Source organism: Macaca thibetana, chromosome 18, assembly GCF_024542745.1.
Source record: "Macaca thibetana thibetana isolate TM-01 chromosome 18, ASM2454274v1, whole genome shotgun sequence".
NCBI lineage: Eukaryota > Metazoa > Chordata > Mammalia > Primates > Cercopithecidae > Macaca > Macaca thibetana.
In genome coordinates this window covers 59,070,071-59,085,057 of record NC_065595.1, presented here as the reverse complement: position 1 = coordinate 59,085,057, position 14,987 = coordinate 59,070,071, and the positions used below count along the sequence as shown (strand labels likewise).

At 41.0% G+C, this 14,987-nt stretch overlaps 2 protein-coding genes across 10 annotated transcripts in view; one reads left to right on the top strand and one right to left on the bottom strand.

Moving 5' to 3' along the window:
• The window catches only part of SNRPD1 (small nuclear ribonucleoprotein D1 polypeptide), a 340,677-nt gene that overhangs the window by 264,169 nt on the left and 61,521 nt on the right, over window positions 1–14,987 (top strand). Inside the window, exon 1 of one of the 4 annotated variants that reach the window (XM_050767674.1) lies at window positions 10,169–10,178. The exons of the other annotated variants lie outside the window; for them this stretch is intronic. The gene's annotated coding sequence lies outside the window, so the exon portion shown is untranslated. Of the gene's footprint in view, window positions 1–10,168; window positions 10,179–14,987 lie in introns of those variants that run through there. 4 annotated transcript variants of the gene reach the window in all.
• The window catches only part of ESCO1 (establishment of sister chromatid cohesion N-acetyltransferase 1), a 76,026-nt gene that overhangs the window by 23,974 nt on the left and 37,065 nt on the right, over window positions 1–14,987 (bottom strand). For all 6 annotated transcript variants that reach the window (XR_007721238.1, XM_050767633.1, XM_050767636.1 and 3 more), the window contains exons 7-8: window positions 13,191–13,305; window positions 8,923–9,054 (exon numbers count right to left, since the gene is read on the bottom strand). Coding sequence is in view for 5 of the 6 variants with exons in the window: in XM_050767633.1 (XP_050623590.1) it covers window positions 8,923–9,054; window positions 13,191–13,305 (247 nt within the window). In the remaining variant the exon portion in view is untranslated. The remainder of the gene's footprint in view (window positions 1–8,922; window positions 9,055–13,190; window positions 13,306–14,987) is intronic.

Sequence of the window (14,987 nt, the reverse complement as noted above, 5' to 3'; positions counted from 1 at the left end):
AGCCGGGCGAGGTGGCGGACGCCTGTAGTCCCAGCTACTCGGGAGGCTGAGGCAGGAGAATGGCATGAACCCGGGAGGCGGAGCTTGCAGTGAGCTGAGATCCGGCCACTGCACTCCAGCCTGGGTGACAGTGTGAGACTCCGTCTCAAAAAAAAAAAAAAAAAAAAAAAAAGACTAGTTATCAAGCATGGGGGTAGTTACCCCCAAGCTGCTGTTCTTGAGATAGTGAGTTCTCACAAGATCTGATGGTTTTATAAGGGAAGGTTTCCCCCCTTTGCTCGGCACTTCTCTCTCCTGCCACCATGTGAAGAAGGACAAATCTGCTTCCCCTTCTGCAATGATTGTAAGTTTCCTAAGGCCTTCCTAGCCATGCAGAACTGTGGGTTAATTAAACCTCTTTCCTTTATAAATTACCCAGTCTCAGGCAGTTCTTTATAGTAGCATAAGAACGGACTAATACAGTGGTATTGGTGAAACAACAGATCGATGAAACAGGACAGAGAGCCCAGAAATAGACTCACATAAAAATAGTCAACTGATCTTTGATATAAGAGCAAAGGCAATATAATGGAGAAAAGATAGCCAACAAATGGTGCTGAACTGGACATCTATATGTAAAAGTAACCTAAACACAGACCTTGCATCCCTCACAAAAATTAACTCAAAATGGATCTAAACATAAAATGCAGAAATATAAGATAACAAAGGAGAAAAACTAGATGACCTTGGGTATGGCAATGACATTTTAAGTATACCAAAGGCACAATTCATGACAGAAATAACTGATAAACTGGACTCCATTAAAATTTAAAATGTCTGCTCTTTAAAAGATACCGTTGGCCAGGCATGGTGGCTCACACCTGTAATCCCAACACATTGGGAGGCAGAGGCAAGAGAACTGATTGAGCCCAGGAGTTTGTGACCAACCTGGGCAATATAGGGAAATTTCATCTCTACAAAAAATTTAAAAATTAGTCAAGCACGGTGGTGTACCCTTGTGGTCCCAGCTACTAGGAAGGCTAAGATATAAGACAGTATGATTGCTTGAGCCCAGGAGGTCAAGGATAGAGTGAGCACTGATCACACCACTGCATTCCAGTCTGGGTGACAGAGCACAACTTTGTCTCAAAAAAGAAAAAGCATATAATAAAAAGTATTTTTTGGACTGGGCACGGTGGTTCTTGCTTGTAATCCAGCACTTTGGGAGGCCAAGGCAGGTGGATCACTTGCACCCAGGAGTTTGAAACAAGCTAGGATGACACAGCAACACTCCATTTCTATTTTTATTTAAAAAAAAAAAATTTTTTTGTTTTGAAAAAGATACTGTTAAGAGAATGAGAAGACAAGCTACAGGCTGGAAGAAAATACTTACAAAATAAACATCTGATTTAAAAACTGTTAACCTGGTGGGCACGGGGGCTCACGCCTGTAATCCCAGCACTTTGGAAAGCTGAGGCGGGTGAATCACCTGAGGTCAGGAGTTCGAGACCAGCCTGACCAACATGGAGAAACCCTGTCTCTACTAAAAATACAAAATTAGCTAGGCATGGTGGAATGCTGGCAATCCCAGCTACTCGGGAATCTGAGGCAGGAGAATCGCTTGAACCCGAGAGGCGGAGGTTGCAGTGAGCTGAGATTGCACCATTGCACTCCAGCTTGGGCAACAAGAATGAAACTCCATCTCAAAAAACAAACAAACAAACAAAAACACAAACACACACAAAACTGTTACCCAAAATACCCAAAGAACTCTTAAAACTCAATAAGAGAACAGCCTGATTAAAAAATTAAAATTAAAATAAATAAAATAAAAAATGGGCAAAGGATTTCACCTAAGAAGATATACAAATGGAAAATAAGCACATGAAAAATATTCCGTATCATATATTAATAGGAAATGCAAATTAAAACAGTAACCTACCACTACAAGCCTATTAGAAAGGCCAAAACCCAGAACACTGATAACACCAAATGCTGGTGAGGATATGAAGTAAGGCAAACTCTCATTAATTGTTGGTAGAAATGCAAAATAATACAGCAACTTTGGAAGAGAGCCTGGCAGTTTCTTACAAAACTAAACACACTCTTACCATACGATCCAGCAATCAAGCTTCTTGGTATTTACCATCAAGGGCTGAAAACATGTCCTCACAAAAACCTGTACACAGCAGCTTTATTCATAATTGCCAGACTTTGAAGCAACCAAGATATCCTGCAGTAGGTGAATGGATAAACTATGATACAGCCAGACAACGGAATATCACACAGAGCTAAAAAGAAATGGGCTTTCAAAGCCATAAAAAGACATGGGAGCCCAGCTCAGGGGCTCATGCCTGTAATCCCAACAATTTGGGAGCCCGAGGCAGGTGGATCACTTGAGGTCAGGAGTTCAAGACCAGCCTGGCCAACACGGTGAAACTCCATCTCTACTAAAAAAATTAAAATAAAAAATTAGGCCGGGCGTGGTGGCTCACACCTGGAATCCCAGCACTTTGGGAGGCTGAGGGGGCAGATCATTTGAGGTCAGAAGTTCAAAACTAGCCTGGCCAACATGGTGAAACCCTGTCTCTACAAAAAATACAAAAATTAGCCAGGAGTGGTGGCGCACAACTGCAGTCACAGCTACTTAGGAGGCTGAGGCAGAGAACTGCTTGAATCCGAGAGGTGAAGGTTGCAGTGAGCAGAGATCACGCCACTGCACTCCAGTCTGGGGGACAGGAGTGAGAGTCCATCTCAAAAAAATAAATAGAATAAAATAAAAAATAAAAAATTAGCCGGATGTGGTGGCACATGCCTGTAGTCCCAGTTACTCGGGAGGTTGAGCAGGAGAACTACTTGAACCTGGGAAATGGAGGTTGCAGTGAGCAGAGATCACGCCACTGCACTCCAGCCTGTGTGACAGAGCAAGACTTCATCTCAAACTAACTAACTTACTAAATAAAGACATGGCAGATGTTTAAGTGCATATTACTAAGTGAAAAAAGCCCATCAGAAAAGGCTACATGGTATATTATTCCAACTCTGACATTCTAGAAAAGGTAAAACTATGGAGACATTAAAAAGACCAGTGGTTGGCAGGGGTTAAGGTAGGAAGAAGCGGTAAATAAGCAAAGCAGAATTTTTAGCACAGTGGAACTATTCTGCATGATACCATAATGGTGAATACATGTCATTATACATTTCTCAAAACCCACAGAATATACGAGAAAATCCTAATATGAAATACATACTCTGGGAAATAATGATGTGTCAATGTAGGTTCATAAATTATAACAAATGTACCACTATGATAAGGGATGTTGACAGTGAGGGAGTCTGTGCATGTGTGGAATTAAGGAGTACATGGGAACTCTCTGTACTATCTGCTCAATTTTGTTGCGGATCTAAAACAGGTCTAGGCCAGGCGTGGTGGCTCATACCCACAATCTCAGCACCCTAGGCAACAAAACCAAACCCCATCTCTACAAAAAATTAGCCAGGTGTGGTGGCACTCACCTGTAGTGCCAGCTACTCAGGAGGGTGAGGCAGGAAGATCACTTGAGCCCAGGAGGTTGAGGCTGCAGTGAGCCAAGATTGTGCCCCTGCACTACACCCTAGGTGACAGAGCAAGACACTGTCCCAAAAGGAAAAAGAAAAATTAGCCAGGCCTGGTGGCCTGTGCCTATAGTCCTAGCTATGCAGGAGGCTGAGACAGGAAGATTCAGCCCAGGAGTTTGAGGTTACAATGAGCTATGATAGCACCACTGCATTCCAGCCTGGGCAACACAGCAAAACCCTGTCTCAAAAAAATAAAACAGGCTGGGCACAGTTGCTCACACCTATAATCCCAGCACTTTGGGAACTCAAGATGGGCAGATAGCTTGAGCTCAGGAGTTCGAGACCAGTCTGGGCAACATGGTGAAACTCTGTCTCTACAAAAAATACAAAAATTAGCCAGGCATGGTGGCACACAACTGTAGTGCCGGATATTCAGGAGGCTGATGTGGGAGGATTGTTGGAGCCCAGGAGTTTGAGGCTGCAGTGAGCTATAATTGTGCCACTGCACTCCGGCCTGAACAACAGAGTAAGATCCTGACTCAAAATAAAAATAAAACTTAAAAATCAGAAAAAAAAACTCTAATCCTGCTCTACTACTATCTTTTCTCTAATGCCCAGTTTCCTCTTTTTCCTAATCATACTGAAAAGAAATAAAGAAAAAGTATACAGAATTAAATTATATGTACTCAAATTTCACAGAAAAAAAAATAAAAGGTTAAGCAAGAGTTACTGGATCATGGTTTCCCTAAATCAAAAATTTAATCACACGTAACTTTCATCAGCTTTCTGTAGCAGCACCATCCAAGAGAACGATCTGTGTGATGATGTAAACATTCTATATATACACCACATAACACAGTAGCATCTAGAAATGTGTGGCTTTTAAGCACTGGATAGTATGACTGAAGAACAGCATTTTTAATTTCATGTAGCCTAGTGGCTACTTCACAGGATAGCACAGCTCTGTAGCCAATCAGAGATCTGTCAACTCTTTCTCTTTTTTTTTTCTTGAGACGGAGTCTCGTTCTGTTACCCAGGCTGCAGTACAGTGGTGCGATCTCGGCTCACTGCAACTTCCGCCTCCTGGGCTCAAGCAATTCTCCTGCCTCAGCCTCCCGAGTAACTGGGACTACAGGCGTGTGCCACCACGCCCAGCTAATTTTTGTATTTTTAGTAGTGATGGGGTTTCACCACGTTGGTCAGGTTGGTCTCGATCTCCTGGTCTCAAGTGATCCACCCACCTCGGCCTCCCAAAGTGCTGGGATTACAGGCGTAAGCCACTGTGCCTGGTATTGCCGACTCTTTCTCCAAAGTTTCTCATCAATGTTCTTTCCTTTTTCTACCAATGTCACAGTAATTCGGCACTATACACACCTAATATGTATACTACTCTCTATATACGCCATTGAAATATTAATTATCTCCCTACACTTCATCAAAATATTGTTTTAACATTATTTAAATTTTTATCATTCAAAATGTTCAAGATTCTTCAAAACGTAAAAGAAGGCCGGGCGCGGTGGCTCAAGCCTGTAATCCCAGCACTTTGGGAGGCCGAGATGGGCGGATCACAAGGTCAGGAGATCGAGACCATCCTGGCTAACATGGTGAAACCCCGTCTCTACTAAAAATACAAAAAACTAGCCGGGCGAGGTGGCGGGCGCCTGTAGTCCCAGCTACTCGGGAGGCTGAGGCAGGAGAATGGCGTAAACCCGGGAAGCGGAGCTTGCAGTGAGCTGAGATCCAGCCACTGCACTCCAGCCTGGGCGACAGAGCAAGACTCCGTCTCAAAAAAAAAAAAAAAAACCGTAAAAGAACAGAAAGAATAAAGTCCATATAGCATTCAAAATCAAAGTATCACAATTTGACTTGATTGTATTTTTCTAGTCTCATTATCCACAAAAATCCCAATTCAGTAAAAAAGATCTACTCATTATCCCTCACAAAAATGTTAAGCTTTCTCTTGCTTTAGTTGTACTGTTACCAATCATGATGACTATGTTCATTTTAAAAGTCAAATCTTAACTCTTTCCTGTCTATGAAAACAAACGATTCTGACCACTTCTAAGTTGCAAAGCTAACATATGATTTAGTTAAATATTTAATATTGATTTATTGCTTTAATGGTTACTTAGATCTTTTAGTTTTCATTTCTTTCAGACTTTGTTCCTAAACTTGAAGGGCATAGCCCAGAGAGTAGTGCCCTCCACACATCATTCACTCAGATGTGAATTAATTCAAAGGAGTTAAAAAGGATAATACAGGAAAAAAGGACTGAGTTTTTCTCTGCCAAGAACCCACACATTGTTCTTTAGCATTACTAAAAGCTCAAAATACAGCTGAGTTCCTGATAGGTTTCTGGCAGTTTCCTGGCCTTGTAACGTGGCTCAACACACCAGGGGAGAGAACTCGTGCTTTCTCTTCACATCTTTAGGGAACAGTACCTTAGTTCTGGAAGGAAACTGAAGTAGTTTCCTAGCTCTAAACCAGAGTCCAGGCTCCACTTGAAGCATTAAGAGGTTTCTTCCTAAATAGTTTTTTGGGCTTTTTTTGTTTTTTTCTGAAACAGGGTCCTGCTCTGTCGCACAGACAGTGGTGCAATCTTGGCTCACCTTAACCTCCTGGGCTCAAGTCAACCTCCCAAGCTCAAGTGATCCTCCTGCCTCAGCCCTGCCGAGAAACTGGGACTACAGGCGCATGCCACCATGCCCAGCTAACTTTTTTTTGTACAGATGGGGTTTCACGTGTTGCCTCGGCTGCTTCCTAGTTTCTAATAAGTCAAATAAAATTCATTTCCCCAAATGGTGTCAGCCACGCAGATGAGGTACAATGAAAGAATATGGCAAGAAAAAATTATCTACATTTTAACCTTTTGAAAATAGGATTTTTAGCTATTTCCAATTGTCATCAGATTATTAATCTGCCTGGAAAAAAATTTTACCCAAAGAAAAAGGTATTTATCTTTTTTTTTCTACAGAATGTTTGATTAAAATTTTGGCAGTAGTTCACGCCTGTAATTCCAACATTTTGGGAGGCCGAGGTGGGTGGATCACCTGAGGTCAGGAGTTTGAGACCAGCCTGACCAACACGGTGAAACCCCATCTCTACTAAACATACAAAAATTAGCTGGGAATGGCGGTGTGCACCTGTAGTCCCAGCTACTTGGGAGGCTGAGGCAGGAGAACTGCTTGAACCCAGGAGGTGGAGGAGGCAGTGAGCCAAGATCACACCACCGCACTCCAGCCTGGGTGACAGAGCGAGACTCCGTCTCAAAAAAAAAAAGAAAATTTTAAGTAAAACTAGTTATTTCTAATTTATTCTATTTTTAGTCTTAAGTAGAACAAAACTTTATTTCCAGTTCCTGATATTGTCCATTTAACATGAATTAACACCAGAGCACCAAATGACTTCTTCTACATACTTCTCACAAACACAAACCTAACAGATAAAATTGGCATTAAATAAAATTAGATATTTTGTCAAGCATTTGTGAGTACTTAATGTCTATGAAAGGCATAAAATGAAAAGCCCAATAAATGTTTTAAAGTCACAACCCAAAATCTAGAACTGTGATCACAGCAGAACAACTTTAAGATAGGTACGTTTTCTTCTTCTCTCCATACACTATGGAATACCACAATGTTTTGGAAGAGTCTCTTCCTCAGACTCTATGTACACCTACATCTGAAAACAGCAAAAGATAAGAATATCGACCTTGATAACAGCAAAGGATGGCCAACAGCTAAACTCAATTCCTTCTCTTGAGCTTATTTCAAAAATGAAAAAAAATAACCCATGGCTCTGTCCCATCAAGGGGGGGTTGGAGGAGGGGTCCGGCTGGGGCAGGAAATAATCTTTCCTAGGTTGCTACATTGCTTTGCAGCTTTGCAAGAGAGCCAGAATTTGTTTGGAAGATGATGACTTCACCTTGTTCCACAAATCTACTTCCCTTGGCATCTTGGAAGAGTAGAGCAGATATTTCCAGATTTATTTATTTACTCTTCCTCTCAGAAATTAAGAATTTTCCTTAAGGTGAAGAATTAAGACTTTGAAATCGAATGTTTCTATAATTTCAGGAAACTAAATGATCACCAGAATTAAATAATGTACACTGAGTAGAATTTACTTGAACTAACTTCCTCTACGAGGTTTGTATATAAAATATACTGAACTATTTTTGTCCTAGAAGTATTCTATAATTTAGCTACCTGATAGAATTATTTTTTTTCACAATGCAAGGATATTAACATAGTCAAATTGAAAAAGTACAAATTTCAAATGATAAAACAGTATCTAGCTATAGATATTCTATATCCACGCACCTTATATTTGGTGAAGTGGTAGGAGGGAGTGTGTGGAAAAGTCAGATGAAATAAGAAATATAAAGGATGACCAGAGGTAGAGAACCAAAAAAGTAAAAACTCACCCTATCCTGGGTAGCAGGTGGATGAATGAAATAATGAATACAAACCTTTCAACCGAAGGTAAGTATTAATACAAGCATATGAATTTAACGGAGGCCAATAAAGACCTTTAAATAATCCAGTATCTGGTACCTATATAAAGATTTACATGAAATGAATTGGTGATCTCAGTTCAGATATCCTGGAGGTCTTATTAATGTGAGTGTACAGTACTGAAGGTAACATGTATATAATAAAAAGCGATTCCATTTCAGATATGGGTAAACAGCAATTCAATTAAATTACTATTTTCACAAGATATCTGAAATGGTTCAAAATTGTTTAAAAAATTTTGCTATTTCCACAAATATTAAATAATACCCATTATGCCTAAAATGCACTTACATTAAAAAATATATTTTGTACTAAAACAGATTTACTCTATGGGAATTTTGTTTTTTTAGTATACTACAAATTCTGAGGTCTTAATTTTCTAGAATTTTTCTTTTTTAATCTTATAAAGAAAAACCCTCATGATAACAAAGAGAAGATAAAGGAAATCTCCAAACAACCTACTTGGTATAATACCTATCATGATCAAACTCCATATATAAAACTGTGCCAAGAAATATAAATATCAAATAGATTTATCAACAGTAAATAATTATTGAAATCAAAGGAAATTTTTTTTAAAAAAATACAAGTTAAATAACATTACTTCTGACAAGTACAATCACTACTTCAGAAAAGTAAAATTTAAATTCAAAATCCCACAACATAAACCAGTCAGAATAAATTAGCTGGTTTTTATGTTTGGCTTTGTTTTTAAAAAGCCAGCGTATACACTACATGTGCTTTGTACATATTATTGTCTCTTAAAAACATACATTTTTCAGTGATTTAAATTTGGCAACTCATCTCAGTAAGAGACCGACCTAATTATCTGATTTTTGCATTTTAGAATTCATAAAATTCCACTTACCACATATTTTACAGCACTTATAAACTGGTTGTGGAAAAGCAGATGCTGTGTTTCATCTTCTGGATTTGAAGCTGTATACAGCATTCCACAAACATTACAAGAAACTGCTCCAAATCTTTTTTGTCCTGCATCCTATTTAAAAAAAACATACAAAAGTTTTTTTCCTCCCAAAAGAATTATTCCAGAACATCAGCCTCTAAGGCTATAGTGTGAGCATGAAGTGAGAATTGTTTAATCTACAATGAATAACATTCAATGTTAATTACTAAAAACTACATGCTAATCTTTGAAATCTGCATGTGATTTTATTAATGTTTCCATTTTAGTAACCTGATCCATAGCATATAACAATTTTTTAAAAACTGACAAATAGCTTTAACATCACAAACTTAGTCCTAAAGCCCCAAATAGTAAATATTCTATGAATGAGAACTAATATATATTTCATATTTGTAATAATTATACTACTAGCATGTAGAGGAAAAAGTTTTTTTGATACAAGGTCTCATTGTGTCACCCAGACTGGGACTACAGGCATGCGCCACCATGTCTGGCTAATTTTTGTTTTTGTTTTGAGACAAAGTCCCACTCTGTCACCCAGGCTGGAGTGCAGTGGCACGATCTTAGCTACTGCAACCTCTGCCTCCCAGGTTCAAGCGATTCTCCTGCCTCAGCCTTCCGAGTAGCTGGGATTACAAGAGCGTGCCATTGCACCTGGCTAATTCTTTGTATTTTTAGTAAAGATGGGGTTTCACCATGTTGACCAGGTTGGTCTTGAACTCCTGACCTCAGGTGATCCACCTGCCTCAGCCTCGCCAAGTGCTAGGATTACAGGCATGAGCCACCATGCCTCGCCACCTGGCTAATTTTTATATTTTTTGTAGAGAGAGAATTTTACCATGTTGCCCAGGCTGGTCTAGAACTGAGCTCAAGCGATCTGCCTGCCTCAGCCTCCCAAAGTGCTGGGATTACAGGTGTAAGCCACTGCACCCAGCTAGACTCTATTTTTATTTTTAATTTGAGACAGAGTCTTGCCGTGCCACTCGAGTAGATGGGATTACAGGCACCCACCACCAAGGCCAGCTAATTTTTGTATCTTTTAATAGAGACCGGGTTTCGTCATGTTGGCCAGGCTGGTCTCCAACTCCTGACATCAGGTGATCCACCTGCCTCGGCCTCCCAAAGTGCTGGAATTACAGGCGTAAGCCACCGCGCCTGACTCACTCAATTTTTTAATGTCTTAAAAGTCTGGGGGGCCAGCTGAGGTGGCTCACGCCTGTAATCCCAGCACTTTGGATCACGAGGTCAGGAGTTCAAGACCAGCCTGGCTAACATGGCGAAACCCCATCTCTATCAAAAATACAACAAATAGCCAGGCATGGTGGTGTGTGCCTGTAACCCCAACTACTTGGGAGGCTGAGGCAGGAGAATCACTTGAACCCAGGAAGCAGAGGCTGCAGTGAGCCGAGATCATGCCACTGCATGCCAGCCTGGGTGACAGAGCAAGACTCCATCTCAAAAAAAAAAACAAAAAACACAACAACAACAACAAAATAAGTCTTTACTCAACAGTTTTCTCCTCTACAATTTTTATTTATTTATTTATTTATTTTAGATGGAGTTTCGCTCTGTCGCCCAGGCTGGAGCACAGTGGCGTGCAATCTCGGCTCAGTGCAAGCTCCGCCTCCCAAGTTCATGCCATTCTCCTGCACCTGCCACCACACCTGGCTAACTTTTTTGTATTTTTAGTAGAGACGAGGTTTCACTGTGTTAGCCAGGATGGTCTTGATCTCCTGACCTTGTGATCCGCCCACTTCGGTCTCCCAAAGTGCTGGGATTACAGGCGTGAGCCATGGCGCCCAGTCCCCCAAAAATTTTAAGACCAGGCGTGGTGGCTCACACCTGTAATCCCTGCACTTTGGGCAGGCAGATCACCTGAGGTCAGGAATTCAAGACCAGCCTGACCAACATGGTAAAATCCCATCTCTACTAAAAATGCAGATGCCAGCCCACAGAACCGTAAGCCAAATAAACCTCTAAAAATACAAAAATTAGCCAGACGTGGCAGCATGCACCTATAGTCCCAGCTACTAAGGAGGCTGAGACAGGAGTTGCTTGAACTCAGGAGGCAGACAGTGAGCTAAGATTGTGCCACTGCACTCCAGCCTGGGTGACAGAGTGAGACTCCATCTCACACACACACACACAAAAATTAACAATTAGCTGTGTGTAGTGATGCATGTCTTTTAGTCCCAGCTATTCAGCCAGCTGAAGTGAGGGGATCACTTGAGCCTGGGAGGCTGAAGCTGCAGTGAGCTGTGATCATGCCATTGCACTTTAGCCTGGGTGACAGAGTAAGACCCTATCTTTTAAAACAAACAAACAAAAAAATTCTACTGATTATGCTGACTGTAACTACATTAAATGTTCCTAGTACTCTGGGTGCCTTAATTTCTTTATATTCACTCTTTCAAGTTAGATTTTTAATCAATCAAAATATCTCTTTTCCAATTTATCTGCCTGTAATTTAAAATGTAATTTTAAAATAATGTATTCTGCAATACAGATATTTAAAATCCTTTTATACATTAAGTTCCATGTTACTATTTTTTTTTTTTTTTGAGATGGAGTATCGCTCTTGTTGCCCAGGCTGGAGTGCAATGGCGTGATCTCAGCTTAGCGCAACCACAACCTCCACCTCCCAAGTTCAAGGGATTCTCCTTTCTCAGCCTTCCAAGTAGCTGGGATTACAGGAATGTGTTATTATGCCCGGCTAATTTTGTATTTTTAGTAGAGATGGGCTTTCTCCACATTGGTCAGGCTGGTCTCGAACTACTGACCTCACATGATCCACCTGCCTCAGCCTCCCAAAGTGCTGGGATTACAGGCGTGAGCCACTGCGCCCAGACAAATTCCACGTTATTTTAAGATTTAAATCAACTACTGTAAGAAGGTAGTGATCAAATGACAAATCTAAGAAAGTAACAGATGTGTAATAAAGTATCATAATTTGTTACGAAACTAGAAGTATGAAAACAATTATTGTTAGAAGACAGAGTCACTATTTAAGAAGGGGGTTGTAATAATACCAGGAATATTTTTCTTTTTCTTTTTTTTTTTTTTGAGACGGAGTCTCGCTCTGTCACCCAGGCTGGAGTGCAGTGGCTGGATCTCAGCTCACTGCAAGCTGCGCCTCCCGTGTTTACGCCATTCTCCTGCCTCAGCCTCCCAAGTAGCTGGGACTACAGGTGCCCGCCACCTCGCCCAGCTAGTTTTTTGTATTTTTTAGTAGAGATGGGGTTTCACCATGTTAGCCAGGAAGGTCTCGACCTCCTGACCTCGTGATCCACCCATCTTGGCCTCCCAAAGTGCTGCGATTATAGGCTTGAGCCACCGCGCCCGGCCACCAGGAATATTTTTCTGAGACACAATCTGGCTCTGTTGCCCAGGCTGGAGTGCAATGGCACAATCTCAGCTCACTGCAACCTCCACCTGCCAGGTTCATGCAACTCTCCTGCCTCAGATTCCCAAGTAGCTGGGATTACAGGAGTCTGCCATCATGCCTGGCTAATTTTTGTATTTTTAGTAGAGATAGGATTTCACCATGTTGGCCAGGCTGGTCTCAAACTCCCAACCTCAGGTGATCCACCCGCCTCGGCCTCCCAAAGTACTGGGATTATAGGTGTGAGCCACTGCGCCTGGTAGGGGAATATTTTTCATAATAAAATTTATTATGACAAAAAGGCTCTTTGGCAAAAGTGAATGAATTTATTCTTTAAAACCTTGCATAAATACAATGCTGCTATGATTTTGACAAGATTTGATTTGTCTCCACCAAAACTTATGGGGAAATTTGATCTACAATGTGACAGTGTTTGGAGGTTGGGCTTAGTGAGATGTGCTTGAGTCATGGAGGTGAATCCCACACAAATAGGTAAATGCCCTTGAATGCCCTCCTGCTGGAATGAACAGGGTTTAAAAAAAAAAAAAAAAAAAAAAAAAAAAGGCTAGCTTCCTTGGTTTCTCTCTCTTGCTTCCTCCCTTACCACGTGGTCTCTCTGCACATGAGCTCACTTCCTTTCGGCATTCATCCGTAAGCTGAAGCAATCTGAGACCCTCAACAGATGCAGATGCCAGCCCATAGAACCATAAGCCAAATAAACCTCTTTTCTATAAAAATTACCAACCTCAGATATCGTATTACAGCAACACGAAATATACTAAGATGGTTCTAACAATTCACCAAAATGATCAAGTTGTATACTTACTATAATCAACTGTTTTTCATCAGTTTTCTCTGCTTCTTTTAGTTTCAAGTCCTTTGGAATTGTTATCTCCAAATGGGAATTACACGTAGGCAAAGAATGATTTCGTGGAGTCTCCCTTAAAAAAATAAAATTACTAAATGTTACAGATCCAAGTCATTTCAAATCATTGGAGGAGAAAAAATAACTTATTTTCTACACAACACTGATAAATTTCAACTTCAGGAGAGGGAGAAAAACCTTTTAAAAATCAAGGGGTTGGCCGGGCGCGGTGGCTCAAGCCTGTAATCCCAGCACTTTCGGAGGCCAAGACGGGCGGATCACGAGGTCAGGAGATCGAGACCATCCTGGCTAACACACTGAAACCCCGTCTCTACTAAAAAATACAAAAAACTAGCCGGGCGAGGTGGCGGGCGCCTGTAGTCCCAGCTACTTGGGAGGCTGAGGCAGGAGAATGGCGTGAACCCGGGATTGGGAGCTTGCAGTGAGCTGAGATTCGGCCACTGCACTCCAGCCTGGGCGACAGAGCTAGACTCTGTCTCAAAAAAAAAAAAAAAAAAATCAAGGGGCAGGCCTGGCACGGTGGCTCATGCCTATAATCCCAGCATTTTGGGAGGCCGAGGCAGGCACATTGCCTGAGCTCAGGAGTTCGCGACCAGCCTGGGCAACACGGTGAAATCCCATCTGTACTTAAAAAAAAAAAAAAAAAGCCGGGTGTGGCAGCGTGCACCTGTAGTCCCAGCTACTCGGGAGGCTGAGGCAAAAGAATTGCTTGAACCCAGGAGGCTGAGGTTGCAGTGAGCCAAGATTACGCCACTGCACTCCAGCCTGGCGACAGAGTGAGACTGTCTCAAAAAATAAAAATAAAAAATAAAAAGGGGGAAGAAAACTACTAATTTTCAGTAAAAAAACAAAAACTGTAACACTTACCATAGTCTGAATATGCTTTTAAGTTTGATAGTTTCAGCTATCTAAGTCATTCCAATTTGTACTAAATACCATTTGTTGTTAATCCGAAAGGCAAAGTAAGTCAGATCTATTTAATTCTGACATTAAAAAGAAAACAAAAAGCTTTTAATCTTACTTAAAACACGCTTACATGTTGCTAATACCCAGTATTTCTAGAAGTCTAGGGAAAAGGGCATTCTCAAACACTATTTAGACAGGCCCAATCACTTTGGAGGAAAGTCTGGCAATGAGATACAGACACACAAGTAAGCAAAGATATACGTATTTATCACAGGATTTGTCTTTTCTGGATAGAAATGAAACAGAAATATCCAAAATGTTCATAAAGTACAGAACTGTTAAACCACGGTAAAGTCACACAATGAAATTTAATGCAGAATTTAGAAGAATAAGGTAGCTGCCAGATACTGTGGCTCACACCTATAATCCCAGAGAATTGAGAGGCTGAGGTGGGAGAATTACTTGAGGCCAGGAGTTCGAGACCAGTCTGAGCAGTATAGCAAGACCTTGTCTCTAAAGAAAAGAATTTTTAAAAAATTATCCAGGTATGGTGCCACGTATAGTCCTAGCTACATGGGAGGCTGGGGCAGAAGGATCACTTGAGCCCAGGAGTTCAAGGCTGCAGTGACTGTGCCACTGCACTCCAACTACCAAAAAAAAAAAAAAAATTAGGTAGTAAGGTAGAAAAAATGTCCATAGTAAACAGTGTGTATAGGCATAGAAAAAGTTGTAACAAAAAGAGAATCTGTAGGTAAACTGAGGGTTACTAGCATAACTTTTTAGGGAAGAATCCCCTAAACTCAAAACTTGTAAGTTAAAATCCTTAAGCTC